The sequence below is a fragment of the Crinia signifera genome, chromosome 6 (genome assembly GCF_055691185.1).
Source record: "Crinia signifera chromosome 6, ASM5569118v1, whole genome shotgun sequence".
NCBI classification, from domain to species: domain Eukaryota; kingdom Metazoa; phylum Chordata; class Amphibia; order Anura; family Myobatrachidae; genus Crinia; species Crinia signifera.
In genome coordinates this window covers 278,057,332-278,067,677 of record NC_139222.1, presented here as the reverse complement: position 1 = coordinate 278,067,677, position 10,346 = coordinate 278,057,332, and the positions used below count along the sequence as shown (strand labels likewise).

Here is a 10,346-nt window from a genome sequence, read left to right as displayed (position 1 = left end):
GGGGGATGGAAAGTTACAGCTTTTTAAGGAAATGTCCCCTTTAATAAAGCCAAACACACAGGCAGACTACAAATACAAATTCATGCTGAACACACCAAACCGTGAAATAACAGACTCGCTACGTTTCGGTCTCATCCACTTCTCAGATCCGCCGATCGTCAGAACTTGAAGAGGATATAGCGTTGTGTGCCCGCATTTGTACATACCCAGATATTCATTTCATTCCTTGTGCAATGTGTCAGGACCAGCTCTGAGGATGTAGGAATTCACATGTGGCGCAGACAACGTTACTTGGCAGAGTGCTTTATTGCAACTCTTAAAAAAAAAGGCAGGACATGGCTGAGGGCCACAGTTGTGATCACATGACAGAAACCAGCCAATCCAAGTGCACTTTCTCTGAGCAATGCTTAGAGAGCTTTGATTGGCTAGGTCTGGAGTCAGGTTCTTACACATACCGTGGAGCTGGGGCCCACATCATACTGGCCGCATCTGTATACAGACTCCCTTTATCTTTACGTAACTAGCAGCACCTCTGGTCTGATCAAGCACAGGCCATAGTCGGCAACCTTAGCCGGCACTAGCGCTAAGGCCACCATTTTACCATCGCAGCTGCCCAGTGACATCATGAAATAATGGGTTGGGTTTTTTTTTTTGCAGGGGTGGGTTGGGGGAAATGATCGAGAGATTTGGGTGACAGTCTTCAGAAACCTATAAAGTTCAAGTAGTGGAATTTCCAGGTAATAACCCCAAACAGTAGAAAAGTCTATAAAATATGTTTGGGGCCCTCCGCATCGCTGCAGTGGTATCAGCAATCAGTTTGTCATTGTTTTAAAAAAATAATCAGCAATTAATATCCATCCTGGCAGTGTTATCTTTGTAAACCCCAAGTTCTTCAGGTTAAACCCAGCCAGCATGAAGAGTGCTTCCCAGTGGATGTGCTATTCAACACCACAAGGAGTGATGTACAATCTAGGGAGAGAGAGAGAAACAAAATCATTATTGTTTTTGATAAAAAATAAAATAGGAGGAGAGGCGAGCGGGGCAAGACTGAGGGGCGCGAGAGCAACCAGGGGGAGAGAAAAGGGGCTGCGAGAGCGAGTATGGGGAGAGAGAGACAGAGGGGCGCGAGAGCAAGCTGAGAGAGAGAGAGAGAGACAGAGGGGCGCGAGAGCAAGCTGAGAGAGAGAGAGAGAGAGAGAGAGAGAGAGAGAGAGAGAGAGAGAGAGAGAGAGAGAGAGAGAGAGAGAGAGAGAGAGAGACACAGAGGGGCGCGAGAGCAAGCTGAGAGAGAGAGACAGAGGGGCGCGAGAGCAAGCTGAGAGAGAGAGAGAGAGAGAGAGACACAGACAGAGGGGCGCGAGAGCAAGCTAAGAGAGAGAGACAGAGGGGCGCGATAGCAAGCCGAGAGAGAGAGCGAGAGACAGAGGGGCGCAAGAGCAAGCTAAGAGAGAGAGAGAGAGAGAGAGAGAGAGAGAGAGAGAGAGAGAGACACACAGAGGGGCGCGAGAGCAAGCTGAGAGAGAGAGACAGAGGGGCGCGAGAGCAAGCTGAGAGAGAGAGAGAGACAGAGGGGCGCGAGAGCAAGCAGAGAGAGAGAGAGAGACAGAGGGGCGCGAGAGCAAGGAGAGAGAGAGAGAGAGAGAGAGAGAGAGAGAGAGAGACAGACAGAGGGGCGCGAGAGCAAGCTGAGAGAGAGACAGAGGGGCGCGAGAGCAAGCTGAGAGAGAGACAGAGGGGCGCGAGAGCAAGCTGAGAGAGAGACAGAGGGGCGCGAGAGCAAGCTGAGAGAGAGACAGAGGGGCGCGAGAGCAAGCTGAGAGAGAGAGGGGCGCGAGAGCAAGCGGGGAGAGACAGAGGGGCGCGAGAGCAAGCGGGGAGAGACAGAGGGGCGCGAGAGCAAGCGGGGAGAGACAGAGGGGCGCGAGAGCAAGCGGGGAGAGACAGAGGGGCGCGAGAGCAAGCGGGGAGAGACAGAGGGGCGCGAGAGCAAGCGGGGAGAGACAGAGGGGCGCGAGAGCAAGCGGGGAGAGACAGAGGGGCGCGAGAGCAAGCGGGGAGAGACAGAGGGGCGCGAGAGCAAGCGGGGAGAGACAGAGGGGCGCGAGAGCAAGCGGAGAGAGACAGAGGGGCGCGAGAGCAAGCGGGGAGAGAGAGGGGCGCGAGAGCAAGCGGGGAGAGACAGGGGCGCGAGAGCAAGCGGGGAGAGAGAAAGGGGCGCGAGAGCAAGCGGGGAGAGCGAAAGGGGCGCGAGAGCAAGCGGGGAGAGCGAAAGGGAAGCGAGAGCAAGCGGGGAGAGCGAAAGGGAAGCGAGAGCAAGCGGGGAGAGATAAAGGGAAGCGAGAGCAAGCGGGGAGAGAGAAAGGGAAGCGAGAGCAAGCGGGGAGAGAGAAAGGGAAGCGAGAGCAAGCGGGGAGAGAGAAAGGGAAGCGAGAGCAAGCGGGAGAGAGAAAGGGAAGGGAGAGCAAGCGGGGAGAGAGAAAGGGAAGCGAGAGCAAGCGGGGAGAGAGAAAGGGAAGCGAGAGCAAGCGGGGAGAGAGAAAGGGAAGCGAGAGCAAGCGGGGAGAGAGAAAGGGAAGCGAGAGCAAGCGGGGAGAGAGAAAGGGAAGCGAGAGCAAGCTGGGAGAGAGAAAGGGAAGCGAGAGCAAGCTGGGAGAGAGAGAAAGGGAAGCGAGAGCAAGCGGGGAGAGAGAAAGGGAAGCGAGAGCAAGCGGGGAGAGAGAAAGGGGCGAGAGGACCACAGAATAAGACAATGGGCCGAGGTATCAGTAATACATACAAGTACATAGAACCATAGGGCACAATAGTTTACCGTAGAGAACTGTCAGTGGGCTTTCTCCGCCTTGTCCCTCCTTTGCACCAGGGCTTTCCGCAAATAAGGCAGTGCAAAGAGCAGCGATAAAAAGAATATGTGGCCTATAAAATAGACCGATGTGTACACCTGCAGGGAGAGAGCAAATCAGGGAATCAGCGTAAAGTGGTCCCTATATCTCCCGAAATAATGTATGGCAAACTTACAGCTGCATGATTATAGAGCACAGCATAACTGCACAGCAGCAGTGACACATGGTGTAGTATAGAGTAGCATTGTCAGAGTAACATGGCGGGGGCACAGTCACATGATAATACAGCAGAGAGCTGCAGAGTCACAAGATAATACAGCAGAGAGGAGCGCGGTCACATAGTACAGGAGAGTAGCACAGCAGGAGCATGGTCACATGATAATACACCAGAGAGTATCATGGCGGGGGCACAGTCACATGATAATACAGCAGAGAGGAGCACTGTCACATAATACAGGAGAGTAGCACAGCAGGAGCATGGTCGAGAGTAGCACGGCGGGAACACGGTCTCATGATAATACAGCAGAGAGCGGCAGAGTCACATGACAATACAGCAGAGAGCTGCACAGTCACATGATAATACAGCAGAGAGCAGCACGGCTGGAGCATGGTCACATGATAATACAGCAGAGTAGCATGACGGGAGCAAGGTCAAATGACAATAATGCAGAGAGCAGCACGGTCACATGATAATACAGCAAAGTAGCATGATGGGAGAACGGTCACATGATAATACAACAGAGCAGTGGGAGCATGGTCATGATAATAGAGCAGAGAGCATAACGGCGGGAGCACGGTCACATGATAATAAAGCAGGAGAGCAGCACGGTCACATGATAATACAGCAGAGTAGCATGGCGGGAACACGTCACATGATAATACAGGAGAGTTGCACAGCGGGATCATGGTCACATAATACAGTAGAGAGCATAATGGCGGGAGCACGGTCACATGATAATACAGCAGAGCAGCACGGTCACATGATAATACAGCAGAGCAGCACAGTCACATGATAATACAGCAGAGCAGCACGGTCACATGATAATAAAGCAGAGCAGCACGGTCACATGATAATACAGCAGAGCAGCACGGTCACATGATAATACAGCAGAGCAGCATTGCGGGAGCACGGTCACATGATAATACAGCAGAGTAGCACTGCAGGAGCACGATCACATGATAAATACAGCAGAGAGTAGCAGGACTGTCACATGATAATACAGCAGAAAAGCACGTTGGGAGCACGGTCACATGATAATACACCAGTGTATCACAGCTGGAGCACGGTCACATGATAATACAACAGAGAGCAGCACGGTCACATGTTAATACAGCAGAGCAGCACGGTCAAATGATAATACAGCATAGTAGTACAATCACATGATAATGCAGCAGAGTAGCAGGACGGGAGCATGGTCACATGATCATACAGCAGAGAGGAGCACAGTCACATGATAATACAACATAGAGTAGCAAAGCGGGAGCACGGTCAAATGATAATACAGCAGAGAGCAGCACTGCAGGAGCAAAGTCACATGATAATACAGCAGAGTAGCACAGTGGGAGCACAGTCACATGATAATACAGCAGAGAGCAGCACTGCAGGAGCACGGTCACATGATAATACTGCAGAGAGCAGCACGGCAGGAGCACGGTCACATGTTAATACAGCAGAGAGTAGCATGGTAAGAGCTCGGTCACATGATAATACAGCAGAAAGCAGCACGGTGGGAGCACGGTCACATGTTAATACAGCAGAGCAGCACGGTCACATGATAATACATCAGAGTAGCAGGACGGGAGCATGGTCACATGATAATACAGCAGAGAGTAGCATGTGGGAGCACGGTCACATGATAATACAGCAGAGTAGCATGGTGGGAGCACGGTCACATGATAATAGAGCAGAGTAGCACAGTCGGAGCACGGTCACATGATAATACAGCAAAGTAGCACAGTCACATGATAATACAGAAGAGAGCAGCACGGTCACATGATAATACAGCAGAGTAGCAGGACGGGAGCACGGTCACATGATAATACAGCAGAGTAGCATGGTGGGAGCACGGTCACATGATAATACAGCAGAGTAGCACAGTGGGAGCACGGTCACATGATAATACAGCAGAGGGTAGCACTGCAGGAGCACAGTCCCATGATAATACAGAAGAGAGCAGCACGGCGGGAGCACAGTCACATGATAATACAGCAGAGAGCAGCACGGCGGGAGCACAGTCACATGATAATACAGCAGAGAGTAGCACGGTCACATGATAATACAGCAGAGTAGCACAGTGGGAGCACGGTCACATGATAATACAGCAGAGGGTAGCACTGCAGGAGCACAGTCACATGATAAAGAAGAGTAGCACAGTCACATGATAATACAGAAGAGAGCAGCACGGCGGGAGCACAGTCACATGATAATACAGCAGAGAGCAGCACGGCCACATGATAATACAGCAGAGTAGCAGGACGGGAGCACGGTCACATGATAATACAGCAGAGTAGCACAGTGGGAGCACGGTCACATGATAATAGAGCAGAGTAGCACAGTGGGAGCACGGTCACATGATAATACAGCAGAGCAGCACGGTGGGAGCAAGGTCACATGATAATACAGCAGAGGGTAGCACTGCAGGAGCACAGTCACATGATAATACAGGAGAGTAGCACTGCAGGAGCATGTCACATGATAATACAACAGAGTAGCACAGCGGGAGCACGGTCACATAATACAGTAGAGAGCATAATGGCGGGAGCACGATCACATGATAATACAGCAGAGCAGCACGGTCACATGATAATACAGCAGAGCAGCACAGTCACATGATAATACAGCAGAGCAGCACAGTCACATGATAATACAGCAGAGCAGCACAGTCACATGATAATACAGCAGAGCAGCACAGTCACATGATAATACAGCAGAGCAGCATTGCGGGAGCACGGTCACAGTCATACAGCAGCATTGTGGGAGCACGGTCACATGATAATACAGCAGAGTAGCACTGCAGGAGCACGGTCACATGATAAATACAGCAGAGAGTAGCAGGACGGCAGCACGGTCACATGATAATACAGCAGAGAGTAGCACAGCGGGAGCACGGTCACATGATAAATACAGCAGAGTAGCAGGACGGGAGCACGGTCACATGATAATACAGCAGAGTAGCACAGTCGGAGCACGTGACATGATAATACAGCAGAGTAGCACAGTCACATGATAATAGAGAAGAGAGCAGCACGGCGGGAGCACGGTCACATGTTAATACAGCAGAGAGTAGCATGGTAAGAGCACGGTCACATGATAATACAGCAGAGAGCAGCACGGTCACATGATAATACAGCAGAGTAGCAGGACGGGAGCACGGTCACATGATAATATAGCAGAGTAGCATGGTGGGAGCACGGTCACATGATAATACAGCAGAGCAGCACGGTCACATGATAATACAGCAGAGCAGCATTGCGGGAGCACGGTCACATGATAATACAGCAGAGCAGCACAGTCACATGATAATACAGCAGAGCAGCACAGTCACATGATAATACAGCAGAGCAGCACAGTCACATGATAATACAGCAGAGCAGCACAGTCACATGATAATACAGCAGAGCAGCATTGCGGGAGCACGGTCACAGTCATACAGCAGCATTGTGGGAGCACGGTCACATGATAATACAGCAGAGTAGCACTGCAGGAGCACGGTCACATGATAAATACAGCAGAGAGTAGCAGGACGGCAGCACGGTCACATGATAATACAGCAGAGAGTAGCACAGCGGGAGCACGGTCACATGATAAATACAGCAGAGTAGCAGGACGGGAGCACGGTCACATGATAATACAGCAGAGTAGCACAGTCGGAGCACGTGACATGATAATACAGCAGAGTAGCACAGTCACATGATAATAGAGAAGAGAGCAGCACGGCGGGAGCACGGTCACATGATAATACAGCAGAGAGCAGCACGGCAGGAGCACGGTCACATGTTAATACAGCAGAGAGTAGCATGGTAAGAGCACGGTCACATGATAATACAGCAGAGAGCAGCACGGTCACATGATAATACAGCAGAGTAGCAGGACGGGAGCACGGTCACATGATAATATAGCAGAGTAGCATGGTGGGAGCACGGTCACATGATAATACAGCAGAGCAGCACGGTCACATGATAATACAGCAGAGCAGCATTGCGGGAGCACGGTCACATGATAATACAGCAGCATTGCGGGAGCACGGTCACATGATAATACAGCAGAGCAGCATTGCGGGAGCACGGTCACATGATAATACAGCAGAGCAGCATTGTGGGAGCACGGTCACATGATAATACAGCAGCATTGCGGGAGCACGGTCACATGATAATACAGCAGCATTGCAGGAGCACGGTCACATGATAATACAGCAGCATTGTGGGAGCACGGTCACATGATAATACAGCAGAGTAGCACTGCAGGAGCACGGTCACATGATAAATACAGCAGAGAGTAGCAGGACGGCAGCACGGTCACATGATAATACAGTAGCATTGCGGGAGCACGGTCACATGATAATACACCAGTGTATCACAGCTGGAGCACGGTCACATGATAATACAACAGAGAGCGGCACGGTCACATGTTAATACAGCAGAGCAGCACGGTCAAATGATAATACAGCATAGTAGCACAGTCACATGATAATACAGCAGAGTAGCATGGTGGAAGCACGGTCACATGATAATACAGCAGTGCAGCACGGTCACATGATAATGCAGCAGAGTAGCAGGACGGGAGCATGGTCACATGATAATACAGCAGAGAGTAGCACAGCGGGAGCACAGTCACATGATAATACTGCAGAGAGTAGCATGTGGGAGCACGGTCACATGATAATACAGCAGAGTAGCATGGTGGGAGCACGGTCACATGATAATACAGCAGAGAGCAGCACGGCAGGAGCACGGTCACATGATAATACAGGAGAGTAGCATGGTGGGAGCACGGTCACATGATAATACAGCAGAGTAGCATGGTGGGAGCACGGTCACATGATAATACAGCAGAGAGTAGCACGGTCACATGATAATAGAGCAGAGTAGCACAGTGGGAGCACGGTCACATGATAATACAGCAGAGGGTAGCACTGCAGGAGCACAGTCACATGATAATACAGAAGAGAGCAGCACGGCGGGAGCACGGTCACATGATAATACAGCAGAGAGCAGCACGGCGGGAGCATGGTCACATGTTAATACAGCAGAGAGCAGCATGGTAAGAGCACGGTCACATGTTAATACAGCAGAGAGTAGCATGGTAAGAGCACGGTCACATGATAATACAGCAGAGAGCAGCACGGTCACATGATAATACAGCAGAGTAGCAGGACGGGAGCACGGTCACATGATAATATAGCAGAGTAGCATGGTGGGAACACGGTCACATGATAATACAGCAGAGCAGCACGGTCACATGATAATACAGCAGAGCAGCACGGTCACATGATAATACAGCAGAGCAGCATTGCGGGAGCACGGTCACATTATAATACAGCAGCATTGCGGGAGCACGGTCACATGATAATACAGCAGAGCAGCATTGCGGGAGCACGGTCACATGATAATACAGCAGAGCAGCATTGTGGGAGCACGGTCACATGATAATACAGCAGCATTGCGGGAGCACGGTCACATGATAATACAGCAGCATTGCGGGAGCACGGTCACATGATAATACAGCAGCATTGTGGGAGCACGGTCACATGATAATACAGCAGAGTAGCACTGCAGGAGCACGGTCACATGATAAATACAGCAGAGAGTAGCAGGACGGCAGCACGGTCACATGATAATACAGTAGCATTGCGGGAGCACGGTCACATGATAATACACCAGTGTATCACAGCTGGAGCACGGTCACATGATAATACAACAGAGAGCGGCACGGTCACATGTTAATACAGCAGAGCAGCACGGTCAAATGATAATACAGCATAGTAGCACAGTCACCTGATAATACAGCAGAGTAGCATGGTGGAAGCACGGTCACATGATAATACAGCAGTGCAGCACGGTCACATGATAATGCAGCAGAGTAGCAGGACGGGAGCATGGTCACATGATAATACAGCAGAGAGTAGCACAGCGGGAGCACAGTCACATGATAATACTGCAGAGAGTAGCATGTGGGAGCACGGTCACATGATAATACAGCAGAGTAGCATGGTGGGAGCACGGTCACATGATAATACAGCAGAGAGCAGCACGGCAGGAGCACGGTCACATGTTAATACAGCAGAGAGTAGCATGGTAAGAGCACGATCACATGATAATACAGCAGAGAGCAGCACTGCAGGAACACGGTCACATGATAATACAGGAGAGTAGCATGGTGGGAGCACGGTCACATGATAATACAGCAGCATTGCGGGAGCACGGTCACATGATAATACAGCAGAGCAGCATTGCGGGAGCACGGTCACATGATAATACAGCAGAGCAGCATTGCGGGAGCACGGTCACATAATACAGCAGCATTGCGGGAGCACTGTCACATGATAATACAGCAGCATTGCGGGAGCACGGTCACATGATAATACAGCAGAGAGCAGCATTGTGGGAGCACGGTCACATGATAATACAGCAGCATTGCGGGAGCACGGTCACATGATAATACAGCAGAGAGCAGCACTGCAGGAGCACGGTCACATGATAATACAGCAGAGGGTAGCATGGTGGGAGCACGGTCACATGATAATACAGCAGAGTAGCACAGTGGGAGCACGGTCACATGATAATACAGCAGAGGGTAGCATGGTGGGAGCACGGTCACATGATAATACAGCAGAGTAGCACAGTGGGAGCACGGTCACATGATAATACAGCAGAGGGTAGCATGGTGGGAGCACGGTCACATGATAATACAGCAGAGTAGCACAGTGGGAGCACGGTCACATGATAATACAGCAGAGTAGCACAGTGGGAGCACGGTCACATGATAATACAGCAGAGTAGCACAGTGGGAGCACGGTCACATGATAATACAGCAGAGGGTAGCATTACTGGAATTCCCTGTACAAGTATACAGAACAAACAACAAAATTCCTGGAATTTGCACTATCTCCCTAGCTTCCTCAACCCAATACTACCACAATAGTGTCAGGCGCCCTGTATTACAATGATTATTTCGGTCTTTCCATACTCATAATATTATTCAATAAGAACCATACATATATTTACGTGTATAAAAATACTGTTTATTAAAACATGAATTGCTTACAATCAGGTTCTTCTTATCATAGAGTACACTCTTTGTTTTTACAGATGAAACCCCTTTCATCTGTAAAAACAAAGAGTGTACTCCTATGATAAGAAGAACCTGATTTTAAGCAATTCATGTTTTAATAAACAGTATTTTTATACACGTAAATATATGTATGGTTCTTATGGAATAATATGTTGAGTATGGAAAGACAGAAATAAGTATACAGAACAGCCTGTTTATGGCTGTTTCCTATACTT

General features: G+C 50.0%; 1 protein-coding gene across 1 annotated transcript in view; it reads right to left on the bottom strand.

Moving 5' to 3' along the window:
• Positions 1–287: 287 nt before the first annotated feature.
• Positions 288–10,346, bottom strand: part of LPCAT3 (lysophosphatidylcholine acyltransferase 3) — a 32,289-nt gene continuing 22,230 nt past the window's right edge. The window contains exons 12-13 of the mRNA XM_083149730.1: positions 2,810–2,938; positions 288–969 (exon numbers count right to left, since the gene is read on the bottom strand). Coding sequence (XP_083005856.1) covers positions 2,822–2,938 — 117 coding nt within the window. The 3' untranslated portion in view covers positions 288–969; positions 2,810–2,821. The remainder of the gene's footprint in view (positions 970–2,809; positions 2,939–10,346) is intronic.